General features: G+C 31.6%; 1 protein-coding gene and 1 pseudogene across 29 annotated transcripts; both read left to right on the top strand.

Annotated features, from left to right (window-relative positions):
• The first annotated feature begins 4239 nt into the window (after nt 1-4239).
• On the top strand, nt 4240-9768 carry LOC107922404 (probable polygalacturonase At1g80170). 29 transcript variants are annotated; one of them, XM_041087366.1, is made up of 13 exons: nt 4241-4638; nt 4730-5484; nt 5586-5706; nt 5795-5846; nt 6560-6750; nt 7038-7166; nt 7351-7521; nt 7628-7648; nt 7766-7973; nt 8214-8295; nt 8445-8553; nt 8823-8939; nt 9064-9768. In XM_041087366.1, the coding sequence occupies exons 5-13, from the start codon at nt 6622-6624 to the stop codon at nt 9376-9378; spliced, it is 1281 nt and encodes a 426-aa protein (XP_040943300.1). In that variant the 5' UTR covers nt 4241-4638; nt 4730-5484; nt 5586-5706; nt 5795-5846; nt 6560-6621; the 3' UTR covers nt 9379-9768. The 29 variants fall into 29 exon arrangements, with proteins under 29 accessions (XP_016707922.1, XP_040943300.1, XP_040943302.1 ...); XM_041087368.1 differs by lacking the exon at nt 4730-5484 and adding an exon at nt 6077-6102 and having other exon boundaries at nt 4262-4638; XM_041087361.1 differs by having other exon boundaries at nt 4262-4638; nt 4740-4955; nt 5586-5702.
• A 6307-nt stretch (nt 9769-16075) lies between these two features.
• On the top strand, nt 16076-23180 carry LOC107922406 (prefoldin subunit 6-like; annotated as a pseudogene).
• Nucleotides 23181-24457: the final 1277 nt, after the last annotated feature.

Raw genomic sequence — 24457 nt, 5'->3', positions numbered from 1 at the left:
CCATCCATGCAAACTTCGAGCTCCAAATGTAACACCCCTAACCCATATCCGTCGCCGAATTAGGGTTACGAGGCATTACCGAACAGACACAACCATTTCTTTTTTTAAAAAAAAAACCAAACTGATCACAAACATAGAAATTAAACCATATTCACATGGCTAATTATATTATACAATCCAAATCTAACCAAAATCATACTCAAACCTATACATGCCATAAGATCAAGTTCAAACTGTTAACAAAATACAAAAAGAAGTCGATAGTGTGATAGACTAAGCTGACGATCCCCGAACTCGTAACGCGTCTCCAAAATCTATAAACAAAAACAATCAAAGTAAGCTTCTATAGCTCAGTAAGTTTATAGCATATCCAAAATACATATAAACGATCATTTGTATTATCATTATATACCTAAAAATCAAGTTATATACATCATCATTAATCGCATATATAAATTCCAAATATACTTATCATTGCATTTCATTGAATGCATGTTTATGATCTTCATATACATATGTCAATAGCAAATAATTATACTTATCAACCACATGTGCCGAATGCACATATATATATACTTTAGTTCACATATGCCGAACGGATAGATATCTATACTCACCAGACACAAAGATTCGAGCTTTTATATGCTCATCAAAAACATAGCAACAGATGTTCATATATTAATCCAATATAAATAACCAAATCATATACATATATATTCAATGTATACAATCACTTAATTAAACAGATTCAACGGCACATAGCCTGCTAGACTTATAGCCTGATTCAGATCACCGGCACGTAGCCTACTAGGTTTATAACCTGATTCAGATCACCGGCACGTAGCCTGCTAGACTTAAAGTTTGAAAAATTCACCGGCATTAAGCCTGCTAGGCGCTTAGCCTGAAAATCTCAATTTCACAGATACAAGGATGATTTCTCGTATATTTCTTAATAGCAACACACGTTCATAACATTTATATATAATTCACAATCTCAACTCTATCCCAAGAAAAATTTGTAGTCCATGTTCGAATCATACAAGCATTTAAAATTTATACTTTTAATTCAATGCAAATCTTAAACATATATATATACATTCAACCATGTATATCAATATATAATTCCATGCCTAATTTCAATACATATACTTTTAATTTTAGCTCATCAAATATACAATAGATGTACATTTATATATATATGTACATATTCGAACTTCATTTATGCATATATATATATAACACTCATACTTAAAATTCATTACAAGAACATATACATATATGTAAGCATACTTATTCAAATATAGCATATACATATAAATTACAATTCACATATACATATCTATTTGAAACTTCTCATACAATCATGGGTTACATAAATTTAAATAAATCCAAGAGTTTATACATATATATACCTACATATATATATTCGCACCATATATATATATTATATTCCTTTGATTAAAATCAAGAATTTATACCTATGCAACATTCATACTTTAACTAATTTCAATAACTTTTATATATATATATATATATATGTATATATATTCTAGTTTTATATATATACATATATATATACATGCTTATTCGAATATCAACTATACTCTTATACATTTCTTACCTTTATTTCAACCCATAAATCTATACAAGATTATACTTGTATATTCGAACATGCTATATATGTAAATATCATCCATACTTCAAAATTTATTCAATCAATATACTTTTAATTATAGCTCAACACCAAATACAATTAGTATACATGAATAAATATTAATATAATAAATTTTAATTGCTAATAGACTTACCTCGGATATCAGCGGACACAATCGACTATTTGATTACTTTCGTTTTTCCCCGATCCAAATCTATTTTCTTCGTTTCTTGATCTAAACATAATCAAATTTAACCTTTTTATTCATAAAAACATTCAATTAAGTCCAAAAATATATAAATGGGAAAATTACTATTTTGCCCCTAACATTTTACACTTTTTGCAATTTAGTCCTTTTTGCACAAAACACAAAATACACAAAATTTGCCCTCACTAAGCTAGGGCCGAATGTTCCTTGTCTTCATACTAGTCCACACATTTCATTTGTTTCACATTTTAGTCCCCCAAAAATTTAATTTCACAATTTAGCCCTATTTACTCAATTTCACTAAAATTCCAATACAAAACATATTAATCTAAAACATATCTTTCATTATCCATTATCAAACATCACAAAACACAATTATTCATCAATGGCATAGCTCAAAATATTCATGAAAATCAAAAATTCAAGCATGGGTCGGATAGTACTCGAAGCAACTATCTCAAAAACATAAAAATTATCAAAAACCAAACAAAACATACCTTGAATTTGAGCTTCCAAGTGACCGAATGTTCTTAACTTTTTTTCCTATTTCTTTTCTTTGAGTTTCGGCAATCACAAAGATGAACATGGCATTCTTTTAGTTAAATTTTTAGCATATAATAATTTATTAACCTTTTACTAAAATAACCTTAAAAATAAACAAACAAAACAATATAAATTAAGGTCACTTTTGACCATTACCTTCCACTGTCCTTTAAAATAGACTAATTGCCCTTTAAGGACCTCATATTAAAAAGTCATTATCAAATAAACACTTTACACATTAATATGCAAATTTCACATTTTATGCAGTTAGATACTTTTGTTAAATTAAACACACAAACAACAAAATTAATTCACGAAATTTTCACAACATCAAATTTATATATAATAAACACGAAAAATAATATTAAAATATTTTTTTACTCGGATTTGTGGTCCCGAAACCACTATTCCGATTAGGGTCAAGACCGGGTTGTTACACCAAATATGCGAGCTATACAAAACTGTGAGTTCACCAAAAAGTGCGAGCTCACCCAGACTGCAAGCTCACCAAATATATGAGCTCACCAAGACTACGAGCTCACTAAACTTGAGAGCTCACATGCGAGCTCTTCACTCTACAAGTTGCCAGCTTGCACTGAAACTGTGATAAATTTTGATTAGACATTTTGGCAGATGATTAGACAGAAACCAACCAATGAAAAAAAAAGTTATACGAATCTAATCACTAGATTAAGCCAAGTTGTAATTATTTTATTATTATTTTTAGCTTATTTAAGCTTTATAATTCATGTAATCTGATAAAGAATGAGATAGATGAATGCGGAAGCGGATCGTAAAGTTTGTCAAAGTCGCAGACTTATCCTAGATCTCTAGACGAACGTAAATTGAAATGAGAAACAACAAAAATAGATTAGTTGTCACAAAGGAGAGTCAAACAAAATTAAAATAAAAGAGAGATGAACCGGCTGGTAAAGAGTCCAAAAGAGAATGAATTAGGGTTTCTTGGATGGAAAGAAATCATCCTTGGGCCTCAAGAAAACGCCCCAACCAGATTTGAAAAAAAAACACAAACGGATTTGATAGAAGTGATTTTAAAGACAAAAGCAAATTGTTTTGTGCAAAAATGTTTGAAACAACAAGAAAATATTAAAACTCCTAATTTTAATGTGTTTCTTGATGGAACAAGATAGGAGAACGTCTTTTTTGAAGCAACTTTAACTTAGAACGAAAATCAATAAAATTAGTAAGCCAAAACAGCAAGAAACGATAAATTAAAGATATAAAAGAGAAGATGATGTCCTAAGAAGCCTTAGAAACATTAAGAATCCACAATTCATTTCAATGGCTCTAATTCCCCTTCCAAGAAAAAATCTTGGCAAGAAAAAGCTTGAAGATGGTTCCCACAACCTGAAAATTTGTTAAAATAACTTTTAAAATAAACTCAAGAGCAATTATTGAAGAAAAACTCAACGAGAATTATTATTAACTCAAAAAAAACATAAATCAATTGTATGTATGTGTATAAGAATGAACATTCATGCTACTTGTAGGCCCCCAAAATAAGTTTTTCTAACCCAAATTGAATAACTAACATGACAACTGTCAAATAAAAAAATAAAATAATTCTAAGTGTGGACTTTTAATGAGAATTCAGCCAAATGAATTAAATGGGCTCATTAGGCTAAAAAAATAAAATTGAACCTGTAACTTAAATATTTTACAATTTAGGCCACTTTGATATATTGGTCTAATATTCAATTAAATTACTTTTCAAGTTTCAGGATGGGCTTGTAGACATCTTTTGATCCATTTGCTCTCGAAATTGGGTCGTTCAAGCTCATATATGAAATTCAATGTGCGTTAACAGCAAGATTTGGTTTCTTGGACCAAGATGTCTAAAATTTGAAATCTTAATTTTCTTCATTTTGAAATTGTCCGAAACAGTAAAATTGAATCAAAATTTGGTTTCTTGAATTTTTTGAAATTGTCTGAAACAATAAAATTAAATCAAAATTCAGTTTCTTTAAAACAGGAAAATGAATCTTGATTTTCTTTTTGGTCGGGTGCGCATCTAGTACATTAGTAATAAAGTCTTTGTCCTATTCAATCTTACTTAGATTTACTTGGCCTTCATTGGATTTGAGCTGATCAGATTCATAATCCTTTCGTGTTAATGAACCACTAGTTCATCTTGTTTTCACTCAATTTTTATCTATTTTTGCTTCTGTTTCAATTCGTCCCTTCATCAAATTTCCAACAATATATCGAGATGGTGAGTCAAAGAAACTGGTCTTTTGGTCCTACATTTTCTTATGTGATAACTGCTTGTGGGAGTGGAGGGTTTTATATGGAAGGAATTCAAGTTCATTGCAGGGTGATTTCACTTGGGTTCGGATTGACTTTGTTTATTGGAAGCTCACTTATGAATCTTCATCTGCATATGGGACGGTAACGTGGCCTTGAAGTTGTTTGATCAATTGCCTGACCGGCATTTTAATTTGATATCATGGGATTCAATCATTCCTGCATATTCCGAGAGTGATGTGCTGTCTGATGCTCTTGAATTAGTTAAGAGGATGCATTTCTGCGGTAAAAAAAAAAACCCTTTAATTCATTCTTTCTTGAGGTTCTTGAATTTATCCAGTAGAAGAGGGGGATATTTCCTTTGGCAGGCAAAGTCAGTCTTTTGTTACGAAAGTAGGGGGATATTCAGTCAGCGCTAATTGATATGTACGCCAAAGATAAGTTTGGTGTTTGTATCTCCTTAATAACCTCTTTGTGGCACTGTGGTACCACTGAATATTTGTTTGAGATATGGTTTAATGTTTGATGAAGGATTAATGAGATGCTTGCACCCTTAATTCTATGTTCTTATGATGCTTTAATTCTTCATTTTTCTTAAAATATCTGTGTTTGACATATTCTGCATATGTTTTGCCATGGATATAAAATAATGGAATCCTCCCAATGCTCTCCAAATATAGAAATCTTGAAAAAAATTGAGGATACCCCCTCCCCTCAGGCACTCACAGCCGAATCTGCGTGCTCGTGCACTGTTTTGCTATAAAATCTGGCTATTGAATCTGATATTGAGGTTTCATGGTCTCTTATTGATGGGGTATTCAAGATGTTCCCATTCTGAACTCTCTCGCCTGGTTTTTGAGACACTTCCTATTCCTAATGTCTTCTGTTTCACATCTATAATCAATGGATATGCAGAAAACGGGATGGGGAGAGAAGGTGTGCAATGGTGCATAAGGGTCTGATACCAGATGAAGTGACATCTTTACGTCTTTTAAGTGGGTGTAATCATGCAGGGTTGGCCAAAGAGGGAAAGTTGGTATTTAACTTAATGAAATCCTTTTATGGAATTTGCCCAGAACGTTAGTATTTTGCATGTATGATATATGTTATTGTTGGCCTCGCAGGTCTGCTCTGTGAAACTGAAGAACAGACACCAGGAGGGGTCAATTCTGTAAGGTATCTAAGATTTAGGGTCATTGTAGAGTTGCTGTTTCATCCAACTGAGAACTTGGGGACAACACTTGAGCTTGTTCCCCTTTTATTTACATGAAACTGAAACCTGTTTGTGAAGTCTGCATCTTCTGCTTAATCTTCCAAAATGCAGTTACTTTAGCTTGACGCTCTTGGCTTGTAACAGGAAAGAATCTTTTTTCTCCCCTGATTCGCTAATTCAATTTTCTTTTTAGGTAGTTGCAAAAAATTTTCTATGTAGGTATGTATTGCCATATTTCATGTTAAATATATCCCTGCATGCATGCTTGGTGATATTTCATTTTTCATTTTATAAAATTGAGTTAATATATATATATATCTACTTTCCTCTGCTAATTTTTTTATCCACTGATATGAATGAGAGATAGATTGTACTAAATACATAACATTTGACTGGTGAACTTTGGCAACTGGTTGAAGAGTAAAGCAAAGAACTTTAAAATAAAATTTCCCTTGTACTTTAAGTGTGGGCATGTAGAAAATGTAGCACCTTAGTCTACTTTTAAGCCAAGACAGATAGCTCTCAAAACCATTCATTTCCTAAACTAATCTGCATATATAAATTAAATCAATGTCTTATTGCATTTATACAACTAAATCAATCTCCCAAACAAACAAAACAGAACAAATTATGGCTAAATTATTCCTTGTTTCCGTTCTTGGTTTATTGATAGCAGCATATGGAGTTGCAGGAAACGTGGTATATGACAAGTTTAACATACTTGAAGAACTTGAAGACATGGACATTGCAGAAGAAGATACAGACTTTCTTGAGTCCCCATCTTGGACAAGTGAACATGGTGGCAAGGTTCTTGTGAATGTGGATAGCTTTGGAGCAGTTGGAGATGGAGTTTCTGATGACACTCAGGTATATATATATATATTATGTACTTTTTCCGACTCCTGAAATTACCTTTATGGTTTTTTTAGGACACATTGAAAGCTCTACCTTTATGGTTTGGGCAGTAGTTTGTTGTCGCTGTTTCCATGGGGGATCTGAAGCATAACAATTCTCAAGGATTGAGAAAATAGATATATATGCATGCTGTCGGGAAATTCATGCTTGGCGTTATTACTTTTAGCCAAATAGAATTTCATTGTCATAGAAGTAAGCTAATTTCTCATTTGATAAATCGGCAATGTTTTCTACATCAGGCTTTTAGAAAAGCATGGGACACAGCATGCTCTACTCGAAAATCAGTTTTATTGGTTCCTCCTGGACGTCGTTATTTAGTTAATGCTACAAAGTTTAAGGGGCCATGTGCAGAGAGGTTGATTGTTCAGGTAATTTCAGTGTACGTCAAGCTAAACACATGAAATAACATCTCAATTATCTTTATCCATGTTAAATGATCTTGGATAATAATTCCATGTTCATAACTTCATATTACTTTTTAACTTTAATAGCAGTCATATATATATATTATACATTTGTTCTTAAATCATAATCATTATTGTTATTATACAGATTGATGGAACAATAGTGGCCCCAGATGAACCCAAGAATTGGGACCCAGATCTTCCTAGACTGTGGCTTGATTTTTCTAAGCTGCAGGGAGTAGCATTCCGAGGAAAAGGAGTTATCGATGGATCAGGCAGCAAATGGTGGGCAGCTTCTTGCAAAAAGAACAAGTCAAATGTAATTCTTATGATTCTCTTTAAAATTCTTTCATGCTCAAGTTACGAGTCAAACAAATAGAATGTAACATGTGTGTTTCCTTTTCTGTTTGCTTTTTCTTTGGCAGCCTTGCAGAGGGGCACCGACAGTAAGGCTCTGTTTCCACAATTATAAAACTCATGCTTCCAATAAGTAGCATGCCATGATTTTGCACTTGAACTAGCAAAAAATCTCGAATTAGATTTAATATATGAGTTTGTTGCAGGCACTGACTATAGATTCAAGCTCATCTATTAAGGTGAAAGGCCTTACTATTCAGAACAGCCAACAGATGAATTTCGTCATTTCAAAGTCTGAAGCTGTTCGAGTATTTGGTGTTAAAGTCACATGTCCTGGAGACAGTCCAAACACTGATGGAATCCACATCACTAAATCAACTAATATTGTTCTTCAAGACTGCAAAATAGGAACAGGTTGTTAGATCTTTTGTCTTTCCTAGCAAGATTGGTGCTTTTACTTTCTGATATTTGTCTCTTGTTTTTAGTTCATTTTTAAGTTTTGTTTTACACTTTCTATTGGAAAAGAAAAAACACCAAACAAATAAAGCCTAACAATGAAGCTGAAAGGATGAGTTAAAAAAATTATAATTCAACTTATTACATGTGTGCATACTGACTGGTTAAACAATCATGCTGACTGTATATGAAATTCAGGTGATGATTGCATCTCAATTGTCAATGGTTCATCGACTATCAAGATGAAGAGAATATATTGTGGACCAGGACATGGAGTCAGGTATGTTCCGAACTTCCAGTTAGATTCTATTAACTAATTCTACCGACTGTTTCTAGATCTACTTGAGAGAGACACATGGTACAGTGTAAACTAGTTATATGTTTCATTTCTTTCCTTATTCCTATTTTATGAAAAATTTGGCCACTTAGCATTGGAAGCCTTGGGGAGGATAACTCGGTGGGCATTGTCACAAACGTGGTCTTGGATACAGCATTACTCAGGGAGACTACGAATGGTGTCAGGATTAAAACTTGGCAGGTATTTTGAGACATATCTTGTAAACCTAGCGTCGTTTATCAATGAGAATAAGCATTTAGCCAGTATTAGCGAAGTAGAAAGTAGAGGACTATATGGGGCTTCAGTTGTGAACATATCTGAGAAAAAGACAAGTTGGTAGCATACTTTTAACATTTAGATGCTGTTTATGAGTAAGATATGAGATCTGATATTTGCTTGAACACAATTTGTAGTTAGAGACACTTCGGGTTTGAGAATGACATCTGTCTCTTTGTGATTCTTTGATATAGGGTGGTTCTGGTTATGTTCGTGGTGTGCGTTTCGAAAATGTGAGGATGGAAGATGTTGCTAACCCCATCATTATTGATCAATTCTACTGTGATTCACCAACAACCTGCCAAAACCAGGTGCGTAATCCAAGTTACTCAGTATCTGTATGATGATTGTATTAGAGTCCCGATTCTTGAAAGAGCCTCTCATCCAATTAGAATACTGCTCACATGAATTCATTGTTCTTTTTTTATTTGTTAGACATCAGCAGTGCAAATAAGCCAGATTGTATACCGAAACATTAGTGGGACAACGAAAAGCAAGCAAGCAATCAAGTTTGCCTGCAGTAATACTGTTCCCTGTAGCAATTTAGTCCTAAGCAATGTAAACTTGGAGAAGAAAGATGGCACAGTTGAGACCTACTGCAACTCTGCACAAGGCTTCGGCTACGGGCTTGTTCATCCTTCAGCCGACTGCCTCAGTTCCCACGACAAAGGCTCTATTCTTATTGACAGGAAAGACAATGCTGAGCTTACCGAACCCACTGGAGATCATATTATTCACACTGAACTCTAAAGCTCCCTGTGGCATATGAAAAATGATGGCATAGTATTACTGCACCAAGAGCTAACTAGCACAGTTGAGGCCGGTGAGGTTTGAGTCACGAGTCAAATTTTATTGGAAATAGCAGATGTCATTATTCTTAGGACTATTATTTGGAAAAGTGGCGGTGGAGATATTTAACTCCATGAACGAAATAAAAATGCCTCAATGTGTTTCACTTATTTATTTTTAATTCTTTTTAAATATTAAGAACACATGATGTTTCTTAACTCCATTTGCGGAACTAAAAATGTTAACTGCTTATGCTGCATTGAAATTAGTCCAGACAATATAGCAAGGATATGTAAAATGCAGTTAATGTATGTATCTAGTTACAGTGAAGAAGAAAGATCAATTTAATTAGATTAACTTAGTAAACATCTTGAGGTGAGAAGGGCTATGCCACTTTGTCCAGTTTGTTACTTGCAACACAAGTAAACAGTCCCTACAGAAGGGGGACTTCAAAAATAATACTCCTTATTTTTTATGAAAACAAAGCCTTTAAGATAAAAATTCGAACCAGATTCTTGTCCCTTAGGTTAAAAACAACATTGATTTTGATTGTTTCAATACTGTTATGCTTAAAAGGCAAAAGAAAACAGATAATAATCATATGAATTTGTTTCTGAAGCTGCCGCTATTTGATTTTTATTTTTTCTTTATCAAACTCACTACTCCCTATTTGTTTATTATCTCTCAACTAAGCATTTGATTTTTTTTTATTCGATTCGACATATTTAGGTTGAGTATTTGGTATAATAGGAGTGTAATTTTTTTTATTGTTCAAGTAATCTTAAAAAATTAATATGTATCTCTATTTTTTTTAAATAATTTATTATACCCTTATAAAATACCTATTAATTTTCTGATCCTGTTTATGGAGTTTAATAATTCAATTGATAGTGTACTAAATATTTCTCATATAAATTATATAGATGATTTTAATTTTTAGATTTTTGTGTGGGGTGAAGTTTGACATATATATTAGTTGATCTTGTTTTCAATAGTTAGGATTGTTGAATTTGTGAACTTTTTACGGAGCAAAGTAAGATTCAGGTTTTTCAGGAGGGTTCATTAATTTACGCTATTTAAGGTGAATTTTATATTTTTTTTATTTTATTAACTTTTAATGTGACATGTGAGTTTAAATTTTTTAAATATTATATTCTTATTTATTATAATTAGTGTAAAATCAAATTTGATTTTATGATGAGAGAAATTTATGAAATAATACGAACAATTTTAATTAAATAATGGTATTTATAGTGAATAAATATTAAAAATGAAGTAATTATGTTCCTCGTACAACCATTAGCGACTAGCCCAAGCAACACCAATATAAACAATTCCAACACCAATGGAAGAACATGTTTGATGATTGTTATCAATAATAGTGGCCACTATGAACTACTAGAAATTAAATCCTAATTTTAATCTATATATTGTAATAGTAATTTAATTTTAAATAATAAATATAATTTAATATGAATGTATTTATTTTTAAAAGTAAATCTTAATTTCAATATGTATATAATTGTAATTGTAATTATAATTTAAGCTATAAGTTTATTTTATTATTACTATGACTTTATCTAACTATTTTTTTCAAATTAATATTATTTTTTATTATAATTATAATTATAATTATCACAACATTTTTTTTGCTTAAAGTTTATTAAGTAATAATTCTTTTTTAAAATTAATATAATTGTAACTTAAATTCTAATTATTTTTAGGGTGAATATTGTATATGCTGGTACTTCTTTATTTCACAAAAAAGCTTTATGTTTCTCTTCTTCTTCTTTTGTTAAATATCTATTTTTTTAATATTTTACTATACTCTTATAGGACACTTATTAACCCCCAACCTTACTGGTAGAGTCTAAAAACTTCAATGGCACTATACCAAATATTTTCCCTTATTTTTAAATTTGTTATAACAACTTCTATTAAATTATAATGATCATAATTTCTATTTTATTTTTAAATTTTAAATTAAATATTATAATTACTTTTAAGTTTAATTAATATGATAAAAATAATAAAATATATTTCCTCATTTCAAAACTTTTTTTTAAACTTGTGTTTTTATAGAGATAGATAGTTTATTTCCATATTCCTGAGTGTTATTTTTTTAAAATATTAGTTGAGACGACTTTAGCTGATTTCAAATAAACGAGGTAAATTGTGGCATAACTGAAATGACGAAAATTAGTTTACGTACATGTGATTTGTTTGTGTAATTAGCTAAAAACATATCTACTTTATTACTACATTTTTTGCACAGAGTTTTGATTGATGTATATTTTGTTTTGTTCTCAATGGTTAAATGAAATAATTGTATTTTTTTTCAAAAAAATATATATATAGTAATTGAATATAAATTATTTTTATTTCAAAATTTTAAAATATTGCTTAACTTCATATAAATTTAATGGATTTTGCTTTCAATAGTTGAGGAATTGGTATAGAATGGTTTGATGTAAATTAGGTTGGATACATTTGAGTTGTTGCAGTTTATGGGGAGGGATTCACAATATAGATGAGGGATGCATTTCTCTCCTTACAATTTATTATTTTTATTTTTATTTATTTACAACCTATCTATAATCTATAATATACATATAAAAATATGAACGAATCAATATAACATTTATTATTCATTATATTATTCAATTTTTCATTTTAAATAATTTTTATTTTTTAAAAAATTTATCATATTTATAAATAAAAATCTTTATTTTACTAAATTGATTGGTTTAAAAATATACTTAAATAAGAAAAATGACCATACTTATAAATAAAATTTTTAATTCTATTAAAAGACGTTTATGAAATGAATTTATATAATGATATATTTTGCATTATTATGTTTCCATTAACAAAAAAAATATAATAATAAAAGAAGTTGAAAATTTTAATTAAGTAATTATACAATATTATAAAAAAAAGTATTTTTATACAAAGATGAATGGCATATTCAGCATTCTAATTTAAATATATATATACATAAATTTTATATTAGAGAAACTAAAAACATATAATAAAATATTAATTATCATGCAACATTCTAATTAAAAATTATATAAAATTAAAATTGGAAAATCTAAACATATAAAGAAAAAATATATATTAATTATCCCAATTTCTTTTTTTTTATCTATTTTGTTTCGTTTATTTTTTTTCCTTATTCAAACGTTGGTTTGACATTAATAATCATATCTAGAAAAATACAAAAAATATAAAATTATACCAGTTTACTTGTCTATGTGTTTTTTTATATCATGAAATGAAACAAAATCATAAAACTGAACACTTTTATAAATTGAAGAAGTTGCTGCTTTAACAATGAGATAAAAAATCAATTACAATTTATATTTATTATGAACAGTTAAGTATTAAAACCAATATTTAACTAAAAAATTAATTAACAATGAATTAATACATAATACTATTAAAATTAATGTAGAAATTTGGAACTAAAATGAAAAGCTATAATAGTAAAATGAAAAATAAAAAATAGGCGTGATATTGTATTATCTCATCATTAATTAAAATAATCTTTTATCTTTTTCCAATGCCGTTTTGGTTTGAACATTATTTGATATTATCTCTTCAAAAAACAATCGCTTCAATGTTTCATTCTTTTTAAGATAATTCTAATTTATTAATGCTAACAATCTCAACTCTTTTTACAAGTATTTTTTTTTAGATGTTACATGATTGAACATACTTAACTATTGGATGCTATTTATAGAGCTAAACTTAATTTTTTTAATTGTTATATAATTATCGATTAAGTGATAATTACTAATAGATAAAATATTTTTCTAGAATTATTCAAATTAAAACTCAATTTTACATCAATTTTTTAATTGAGTTACCATTCTATTTTACGTAAACTCGTGCTTTTATATGTATATATATTATAGATAAATAACTTTATATTTCATATAAATTTTTTTATGAATATTATCTTTTTATAATATAATTCAATATATTAATTTATATTAATTATATATTATCTACAAATTATTATGGTCAAATTATTAATTGTTAAAAAAATAACAATTAAATAGTGAAAAGTCTAATTTATATCAAATTTTTTTTTATAGATTTTACAAATGCTTTAACAACGATTTCAAATTTTTTTTATAGATTTTACAAATGTTTTAACAACGATTTCAAATTTTTTATTAGCATTATATTTGAATTATCAAAATAATTGATATATGCTAATCAGTTATTATTTTAAACAGTTACTTTGCATTATATGGAGTGTGCCTCACATTTTTTTTGGCTGAATTAGAGTTGACGTCCTAACGATGTGACCACCGACGTCACAATGAGAAGATTCACCAAATCTCGATGAGGCAACAGCCACGCCACGACATGGCGACGTGTCATGTAATTTTCTCAATTTTCTTCTTCTAGTCAAATTTTGATTATTTGTCCCAATTGAACTCTGATTAGTGCAAATTATTTTAATATTACTTGACCTACGAATTTAGCTTATAAATAGACACTTTTCTACCCTGGAAAGATTGAACTCATTACACATTTAGGTATTTGCTTTTGGAGATTTTGTGTTTATATTTAGAGGGTTCTTATTTTGGATTTTCGGGTTTAGTTTTATCTCCATCTTTGTACTATTCATTTTTGTCGTTATAGTGAAATTATTTTTGCCAGTGATTTTTTATCTTCTTCAAAGATGTTTTTCCATGTAAAATATTTGTATTTGATCTTTTCAAATTCTTCGTTATTTTACTTGTTCGTTACTTAATCAGGTTTATCCCCAACAAACTTGTATCAAAGCTTGGTCGATTTCCACATTCAATCCGTTTAGAGATGACAACAACAAGGTTCGACATTGAGAGTTCAATGTCATCACAAAATTCAATCTGTGGCAACTTCGGATGATGACAATACTAATCTAGAGCGGCCTAAAAAAGTTGCTACAGGGAAGAAGCCCGCGGATATAGAACAGTCAGAATGGGAAGATCTTGATGAGAATACCCTGTCCGTAATTCAGTTATGTCTCTCGAACAATGTATTGTAGGAGGTGTTGATGGAGAAAATGACATACATCCTAGGAAAAAGGTTAGAAATCCTTTACGCTACAAAGTCTCTCGCTAATTGATTGGTGTTAAAATATCAGCTATACATGTTCTGCATGAATGAATGTGAGCACCTTGGAGGTCACATCAGTCAATTTATTACTCTTTTGAATGATTTAAAGAATGTTGAGGTTTAGATTGACGATGAAGATCAGCCTATTCTATTATTGTGCTCTTTACCCCCTTCATACTAGTCTTTCAAGGAGACCCTGATTTATGGTAGAAATAATCTCTCATTCGGGAATGTGAAGGGTCCTTTGTTGAGCAAAGGTAAACTCGACAGTGGGTTTGGTTTGAATAGCAAGTCAAAAAGGCAAGCCTCAGTTTTGATAGCATCAAGGAAGCAAGACAAGAGATGTTGCTATTGTAAGAAGTTAGGTCACGTCAAGGCATATTGTTACAAACTGCGAAATAAAAGGGCTGCTGAGAGCAACGAGGAAGATTTAGCTGGGGCTAATTTGGCCAATGATAAGGGTGATGATTTCTTTTTGGTGTCAAAAAGCGAAAGCTCTAAGCTTACGTCTGAGTGTATCTAGAATCCAGAGTGTTATTTCCACGTATGTCCCAATAAGGACTAGTTCTCCATATACAGTTCAGTTGAATGTGGAGTTGTGTGTACGGGCAATGGTTCACCCAGTAAGGTAATCGGTTTTGGTACTGTTTAGATCAAGATGTACGATGGGGCAATCAGGACACTACAAACGTCAGGTATGTACCTGATTTAAAGAGAAATCTCACATCCTTGGAAAATTTAGACTTGAAGGGTTGTAGAATTAACATCGAGTCAAACAGAATTAGAGCATCTCGTGGGGCTCTTGTTTTGATGAAAGGTAAAATGATTGACAATCTTTATGTTTTGAAAGGATCAATGATGATCGGTGAAACAGGACGTCCCTTATCTATTAAAGAGTCAAAGTCGACTTGTTTGAAGTGGAGACAACTTGGTCATATGAGTGAAAAATGTATGATAGTTTCGTATAAGAGATTCTCTCTTGGGTGTAGGTTTTGAAAAGATAGACACTGCATTCGTGAAAATTAAACCTGAGTCAATTTTGATTTGACAATACACAAGTCAAAGACTAGGGCCATGTTTGGATCAATATAATGTCATAGCCATTACAACCCTATTCCGTGGGCCCACCCTAAACACCTATTTGGTTCAATGGAATGCGGCCTATGTAATAAAATTGTTTGATTTCTATTATGTTTCCTCACCAACGATTATTGATTCGGTGTTTAAGGAGACATCACCACAAAAACGCTCCTCTCTTACATCATCACAATCACCTTCATCGCAGGGCTAGGTAAAATATTTTCTCGCTCATTTCCTTCCATATTTCTCTCTTCCAATTTTCTGCCCTCTTTTTCTGCTTTCTTTTTCTTTCTCTCAATAGAGTTTTTCTTTTCCTCTCTTTCGTTTTGTTTTCTTGATCTATAAAATTCCATCAATTGTTAGAAGGAGCAAGAGAGGAAAATTAAATCAAAATTAAATCACAAGCATAGGCAAAAGCGCAATGGTGGAACTTTATGATTGCCATGATTTCTGTAGTTTTGATGTTAGCATTTTGCAGTGCAGATAACAGCAGATGAACAGGCTGCCGAGATTAAACACTTGAAAGAGGAAAATGAACAGTTCCTCCTCCACAGCTCTTCGAGAACTGTAGCGGGACCTCGAAAACAAAGCCAACGATCTTAGCAAGCTCCAGAAAGGCAAGCCAAAGGAGACCCATTCTTAGCTTTTTTTTTTCTTTATTTCCTATTTGCTTTCAAATATTACGATTGAGAAGCCCTATAGTTTTATTTATGTATTCGTTGAATGGCCTCTCGCCAGATATAGCCAAGAACCATCAAGTCAGGAAGAAGTACTGATACGAGTCACAAAAGCCCAAATTCTTGAAGGCGAAGCCCAATAAGCAAATTCCCAGCCCAATCAAGAAATCCATCCATACTTAGTTGAAAATCAGGCCAAATTGTCAAAGTGGCCCAAGTTGTAAAGTTTTATTTTTATTTTTATTTATTTATTTACTTAGTTTAAATTTTTATGTCAATATTCAGTCCAAGAGTCCCAGATAAAATGACCTTTGACCGAATTTCCATATTAAAATAATTAGGAGTTTTTTTTTTAGTTTTCTAATTAGATTAGGACTAGTTATAAGGCCTATTTAAAGGCATGGCTGTCCACCTTGTTAAACACTTATCATTATTATTAAAATTTCAGATTTGTTGAGAGCAGAATTTTCTTTGAGTTTTCTCCAAAATTTCTCTCTTGAGTTTTCTTTAGAAGTTGTTTTAACAATCTTGTGATTGTGGGAACCATCTTCAACCTTCTTCTTGCCATTGATATTCTTTGGAGGGGAGATTAGAGCCGTTTGAAGGGAGTTGTGAGATCTTTCGAGATTTCAAGGCTTCTTAGGACTTATCTTTTAATTTCTTACTGTCAATTCTTTCTTTATTTCTGCTTGTGCCGAATCTTTATCTAATTTATTTTCTGTTCTTATTGTGTTTTCAGCCTTTTTCTATCTTAAGGAATTAGCCCAAAAATCCCCAATTTCTAGGGTTCTTGCCGATTCATCCATACTTTTTTGGGAGAAATTAGATTGCCGAAATTTGGGGAAAACTATCTGGGTGTTCAATTGGGCAGAATCTCAATCTCTTCTAGGGTTTCAAGATTCCTTATTAACACTTATTTCTATTCTCTATTTGATTCTTTACTGTTTTGGAGATTTTATTTCAGATCTGAAAATTCAAAAATCTAATCTTTTAATTTTCTGTTTCGTTTCAGATCTAATTGTTTAGAGTTTTCGTAGGAGTTTCTCGTGACTTGGCAACTCGATCTTGGTCCGCGCGCAACCCCGTATCATTTGGTATCAGATTTTGGGCGTTTTGGGTGTTCTTGGTTGATTTCTAAACTGATATCTATTTTTTAAATTACAAACAGCAGTTTTACCCAGAAAAATTTTCGAAAAAAATTCATTTGAGTGGGTAAACATTTTCTGATTGATCTGAAATTTTACATACATATTTTTGGCATTGTTATTGAATATAAAAAAATATTTCCCGCAAAAAAATAAGTCGAAAAAGTCAAAAAATTGAAAAAAGACGAAATCCAATAAAAAAATTAAAAAAATATTCAGTGGGTTGAATTTGGTGCCCAAATTTTCCAGATCAAAAATTAAATATTTGAAGACATTCCAGATTTAATTTTGTGATTTTTTGAGATCGGTAACACCTCGAACGAAGTTGTCAAGTTACTCCGCAGTTTTTCGAGTTTTCTGTTTTCAACAATTTTTATTGATTCTTAGCTGTAGGTTTTCATTTGTTTGCTTTTTATTCTCCCTTTACAATATCTAACACCTTCTTGTTTTTTTGTGTTAGTAGGATTTAAACGTGTGCCCAATTCTTCCTCGGTGCAACACGAATCACTTGGTGTCTCGTCAGTTTTTGGCATCCTAGTGCAAATTAGGATTCTTTGGTAGTTTGGTTCACACTCTCTAATTGGTTGATATAAACTCTGATAAAGAACTCACAAGATTGAATTCGACCTCATTGAGAATTTGATTTTTCTTTTTGAGTGATTAATGGTGAGGTTTGCTAACTTTTATTTTTGAGTGTTGAGTGTTTATTTTTTACAGGTTTTGAAGATGTCTAAAGGTGATAATAATGATGCACTTATGAAAGTCCAACAACAGTTAGACAGACATACTGCTGCAATCACACAAATAAATGCTACACTTCAAGCATTGAATACTACTTTGAATGAGGTACGAGTGAATCAAAAACATCAATATCGAGATCCAATTAAGGAAGATAGGGATAACCAGCCCCATAGATGCAACCCTCAACGTGTCCCTAGAATGGATGATGATTGTCATGATCATGGACAATCATCTTTGGCAAAACCAAAGAGCGAGCAGCAACGAGAACATCTCTTTCATACTCGCTGCCACGTACAAGGTAAGCTTTGTAGAGTTATTATTGATGGTGAAAGTTGCTCGAACATAGCCAGCACGACGATGGTGGAAAAGCTTTGCTTAACCACTACCAAGCATCCACAACCTTATCAACTACAAGGGCTTAGCAACGAAGGCCAATTTAGGGTCACTCAACAAGTGCGCATCGCCTTTTCTATCGGTAAGTATCAAGACGAAGTTGTGTGCGACGTAATGCCTATTCAAGCCTGCCATTTGTTGCTAGGAGAACCGTGGCAACTGGATCGAAAAGTCACTCACGATGGTCGTACCAATAGGTATTCTTTCAAGCATCAAGGAAAGAAACTCACCTTAGTGCCGCTCACTCTGGAACAAGTCCATGAGGACCAAATCAAACTGAAAAATTCTGTTAAAACAAGTGAGGAAAAAGAAAAAGAGAATGAAAAAGAGCAAAAAGAGATTGAGAGTGAAAAAGAAATTGAAGAAAGAAGAGAAAATGAATTAGAAAAAGAAACAAAAGAAAAAGACGTGGAAAGGGTAGTGAGGAATGTTTCCACTAACCAAGATATGAATTTTTCTTGTGTTGCTACTTTTCAGGTTCCCGAAAGATCGAAAGATAACTTTCAACTTCAATACCTCTCAAATGAAAGACGCTTTCATACGATCAACTTAGGCAAAGATGAAATCACACTACATGATCCCGAAGGTAAGCGAGGTAAGGAAATTTTAGAAACCGAGTCCAGTGCAGATTTGAAAATTATTGATAAAACTTTTGGTGACTTAGTTCTTAAAAGATCCCCTCATTTTGATCCGATTAATTGTTACTCTTCGATTGTGGTTGATAAAGTCATTACGAAAAGAAGCGTGATTTGTTATTCTCTTGATTTACCTTGTGTAAAATCCTCGAATTTGTCCAAATCTGTTTTGGAGAATAAGGTAACAAAATTTTCCAAATTTGTTTTCAATTTATATTCGTGCCTTAAATAGTTTATGTGGTTGTACATGAAGTTTGAGTTCCATTTGACAAAGGTTAACTTAACAACGGAGATTCGACTACACTATGCCCCCGATGAGCGAAGGTTTGTTTTAAATGAAAAAGGTAAAATCGACCCTTATTCTTCTGCTTATCGAGGTAAGATGCTTGAAACCTTTGAAACACTTTTGTACTCCTCGGATAGTAATAAAGATCGTGTTGATGAACACTTAAATCGAAACGTGCTTGACTGTCCTATTTTATTTATTGATGATCTATCTGTTTTGATGGTTAATAAAAAGATTCTTGTTTTTGATAATGCATGTGTGAGTGAATCTATAGACCGTCGATTAATGCATGGTATGATTATGCAACTCTGTGAACCATGTGAATCTTTTCAAATACCTACTTGTGACGATTATGTTTACCATTTGATTTATTACTCGCAATTTATTCATGGTTTGTGGGAACAATGTGAGACGACTGAATGCCTTAAAACATGTCCATCTTTGTTTCAAATATTTGACGAGGCAGTGGTGAGTAAATTAGATTGTTTGCATGGTAATCTGAATCTGTCCATTCACATGCGTTATACCTGTTCTATTATGCTTATGATTGGACTACAAGCTTATTTCCGTTGCTATTTACTATCTCATGGCTATTCTTCTCAGTGGACTCAATTGCCATTAGTCCCGTTCGATAGAGGAAAGTCAAGTTCATTTGATTTTTCAGATTCGAGGACGAATCTTTTTGAGGAAGGGGGGAATGATACGAGTCACAAAAGCCCAAATTCTTGAAGGCGAGGCCCAATAAGCAAATTCCCAGCCCAATCAAGAAATCCATCCATACTTAGTTGAAAATCAGGCCAAATTGTCAAAGTGGCCCAAGTTGTAAAGTTTTATTTTTATTTTTATTTATTTATTTATTTATTTACTTAGTTTAAATTTTTATGTCAATATTCAGTCCAAGAGTCCCAGATAAAATGACCTTTGACCGAATTTCCATATTAAAATAATTAGGAGTTTTTTTTTTAGTTTTCTAATTAGATTAGGACTAGTTATAAGGCCTATTTAAAGGCATGGCTGTCCACCTTGTTAAACACTTATCATTATTATTAAAATTTCAGATTTGTTGAGAGCAGAATTTTCTTTGAGTTTTCTCCAAGATTTCTCTCTTGAGTTTTCTTTAGAAGTTGTTTTAACAATCTTGTGATTGTGGGAGCCATCTTCAACCTTCTTCTTGCCATTGATATTCTTTGGAGGGGAGATTAGAGCCGTTTGAAAGGAGTTGTGAGATCTTTCGAGATTTCAAGGCTTCTTAGGACTTATCTTTTAATTTCTTACTGTCAATTCTTTCTTTATTTCTGCTTGTGCCGAATCTTTATCTAATTTATTTTCTGTTCTTATTGTGTTTTCAGCCTTTTTCTATCTTAAGGAATTAGCCCAAAAATCCCCAATTTCTAGGGTTCTTGCCGATTCATCCATACTCTTTTTGGGAGAAATTAGATTGCCGAAATTTGGGGAAAACTATCTGGGTGTTCAATTGGGCAGAATCGCAATCTCTTCTAGGGTTTCAAGATTCCTTATTAACACTTATTTCTATTCTCTATTTGATTCTTTACTGTTTTGGGGATTTTATTTCAGATCTGAAAATTCAAAAATCTAATCTTTTAATTTTCTGTTTCGTTTCAGATCTAATTGTTTAGGGTTTTCGTAGGAGTTTCTCGTGACTTGGCAACTCGATCTTGGTCCGCGCGCAACCCCGTATCAAGTACACTATTCAGTTAGGAGAGAACGAGCTAGTCCTCAAGGTTTCCTTGGGTTTTCGTTATTTTGCTGACTGAATTGATTGATTAATTATTTAGCATTCAAATGAGTTTTGATGATTATTAGTTCTTTTGCTGGAAAAAAAATGTTATTAGGAGTTGGATTTATTAAACGAGGATGCAAATGTGTACAAGTCGATAGGTCCAGTGCTTGTGAAACAAGATTTAGCGGAGGCTAACGCCAACGTTCGTAAGAGAATTGAGTACATCTCTGCTGAATTGTACGTTTCCTTTCACATTTTATCTTTTGATAGTATTATTTTGCCGGGACATTTTGAGGCAATGTTAAGCACTATGATTCAGATACAAAGTCGGGGTTAGGGTGGTGTTCGGATTATGAGTTTTTACTGTAAATGAGTGGGTTTTCAAATGTGGTTTCCAAACCCGAATTTTGCGACCCAACTAAAATTCCAAATTAAGCTAAGTTGGTTTCATTTTAAGTAGTATCTCGTTCCATGCGGATATATTCCCATAATAACATGTTTGTCTGGGCTTCAGTATTAAAAGTCGATTTCTTATTTATTTGAAAGTAGAGGGTATGCTTCACCCTGATCCTTCTAGAGTTGTAACCTGATGTACTTCCTCTGTTACTTTTTTCTTTTGACATGCTTAAGCAGTAACCTTGTATCTGCATTTTTTTTAATTCTGCAATGTGCATCATGTGATATTGTAATTATCATTCCATAGTTGCATGTGTATGAACTTTAAGACTTTGTTTCTGTCAACAGGAAGCGACTTGATGGATCTCTTCAAGATTTGGAAGAGAAAGAACACAGCAAGAGAGAAGCGGTTGGTTTTCTTTCTTTTAAAGTGCTTTACTTGTGCTGTTTTGATGCCTGTATAAATTGTCTCTATTTGACTCTAAACAACACTGGCACAACATGTTTCTGAATTGTGAAAGAATTCTATTGTGTTTAATTAAACAATTGAAGGCTGTTGGATAATCATTCAGAGGCATGATTATTTATGACATGAAAATTTTGACGTGAGACTAAGATTGATTGTTAGTATGGTTCAAAAGCATTAAGCAAGGTTTGATTTCTCCTGCTTGCTACTAAATGCTTGTTACAAGGGTTTTTGGGTCTTGATGAGTACCTGAAATAGGTGATATCATTGGGGTGCTAATTTGCTAATACTCTGTATGTCTACTTTTGGGTCCTAGCTTGCAGTATTTACTCAGTTGGCTTTGCCTGATTCATCAAGGTCCAATTTCATTTAAATTTGGTCTTATTTTAAACTTCTCTGTTGTTTACAAGTTTGTTGGTTTGCCTTTTGCATTCCAGAGACTTAGCTGTTAACATCTTGGATTAAATTTCAATCTTTTTTTCTCTAAAATACCATGGCCATTTTACAAACTGCTTTTTACATGGATGCATCTTGCTGTTTGGCTTTTATGAAAGTTGCCTACTTGCCTCCTGGTAAACTAGAATACAACAATCATATAAGTTCCTGTTAAATCCACAAGATATGAAATCAAAGTGTGTTTTGGTATACTAGAAAATGTCTTTTTCCGTTTAAGTTGAACTCTAAGAAAATGTAATTAGATTTATAAGCCATATTTTCTTTGCGCTCTTTTCTACCCCCTCTCATGCAACGTTTCTAATTTATAGTTTGAAAAAAGTTGCATCATGAGTATGCATTTCTTGCTAAGCCTAACAAATGCTAGTATTGAGTAAAAGCAAAAATTGAATTTGATCCATTGGCTTTGTATGCACTAGATATTGAAGGTGCAGCAGAGGATTCAATCTCATCAAGCCAGAAAAGCCAAGGCTTAGCCCATCTTCATATGTTTTGCCTTGGTGAACACTATCATTCTAGTGGCATGATATTCTATGACCCCTAGTTGTAAAATCATGATTGCATGCCTTGGTTGGAGCTGTAATCGAGTGTTCTTGAACCACAGTTGTAAAAATAAAAATTGCAGAACCCATTTCTGTTTCCATCTTGTTTTTACTTTAATCTTACTCCTCATTCTCTTCTACACTCCATCAATTTCTAGAACATAACAAGAAAGAATAAAAACTCATTTCTCAACAGTTTCAACTCTCAATCAATTTCCAGAAGATAACAAAAAAACTAAAACTAAAACTAAAACTCATTTCTTAATAATAGATCTATAAAATGTGATTTGGAGAGGGAAGCTGTCTTACCCATTTTTCTTACAGATAACAGATAAATAAAGGGGGAAAACAAGAAGATGAAAAAAAAAGCTTAAATCAGTGGTTTTTGGAGCAGATGAAATAGTGGATGATGGCACTACCGGTGGTCGACTGTCGCGTAATTGATTCCAATTCATGTTAAGAGAAAAGATTAGATGAAGAAGATGAGTGGTTAAGAGTGATGATGAAGTTTAGAGGGAGGCACGATAAAAAAAAGAGAAATAAAAACACTAAAAAATAATATTAAATTTTCTATAATTAGGTGGGTGTTAAATCAATTTTAAAAATAATTTTTTAAAATATAAATACATGCATTTTTTTAATATAGTACGTATATAAAAAATACCCAAAAGAAATTTTGAACAAATTAATCTTTGAAGTATAATTTATAAAAATATCTCTTGATATTAATTTTTATCATAATATTCTTATTTTATTATTAAATCTAATTAATTTAGATAAACAAAATATGTATTAATAAAATAAATAATATTTATCTAGTTTAAGTATGTTGTAATAGCATAAGGAAAAAAAAATGACTAGAATACCTTTAGCAAAATTTTTTTTAGGTAGATGATTATTATTATTATTATTAAATTTTAATAGGATTAAAAAATAATAACTAATTTAATCATTTTTAAATATAATTATTATTAAAATATGAATTAATACATATTACCACAGCTTCGATCTTTTTCAATAAAATCATCACGTAGTAAATCAAAAAAGCTCAAAGTTAGGTTCCTTTCTCCTTCAAGTTTACCTACTACTGTACCAGCGCGAATATGATCTCCACCAGACATATGTAAAGCTTTAGCTAGTAGACGAAAGTGCATACCATGATTCTTCTGTCTATCAATAACTGTGTGCATTGAGCGATGGATGTGAAGAAGAAGATACAATCACTAGGGTTATTAACGAACAATGAGTGAATATTGAAAGAAATGATTCCCTTTTGTGAGAACCTGGAGTAGCAGTTCATTATATATGATAGAGCTCTTTTTTCTTTTGAATTAGAAATATCAATTTTCAATTAGAAATAGTGATTT

Source organism: Gossypium hirsutum, chromosome D01 (genome assembly GCF_007990345.1).
Source record: "Gossypium hirsutum isolate 1008001.06 chromosome D01, Gossypium_hirsutum_v2.1, whole genome shotgun sequence".
Classification (NCBI taxonomy): domain Eukaryota; kingdom Viridiplantae; phylum Streptophyta; class Magnoliopsida; order Malvales; family Malvaceae; genus Gossypium; species Gossypium hirsutum.
This window is presented reverse-complemented; position numbering and strand designations above follow the sequence as displayed.

Excerpts from the sequence above, each read along its gene's own strand:
- LOC107922404 (XM_041087352.1), top strand. The coding sequence starts at position 6,454 with ATGTCTTATTGCATTTATACAACTAAATCAATCTCCCAAACAAACAAA. Across the intron at positions 8,554-8,822 it reads TCAGGATTAAAACTTGGCAG|GGTGGTTCTGGTTATGTTCG; the intron begins GTATTTTGAGAC and ends TCTTTGATATAG. Across the intron at positions 8,940-9,063 it reads CAACAACCTGCCAAAACCAG|ACATCAGCAGTGCAAATAAG; the intron begins GTGCGTAATCCA and ends TTTATTTGTTAG.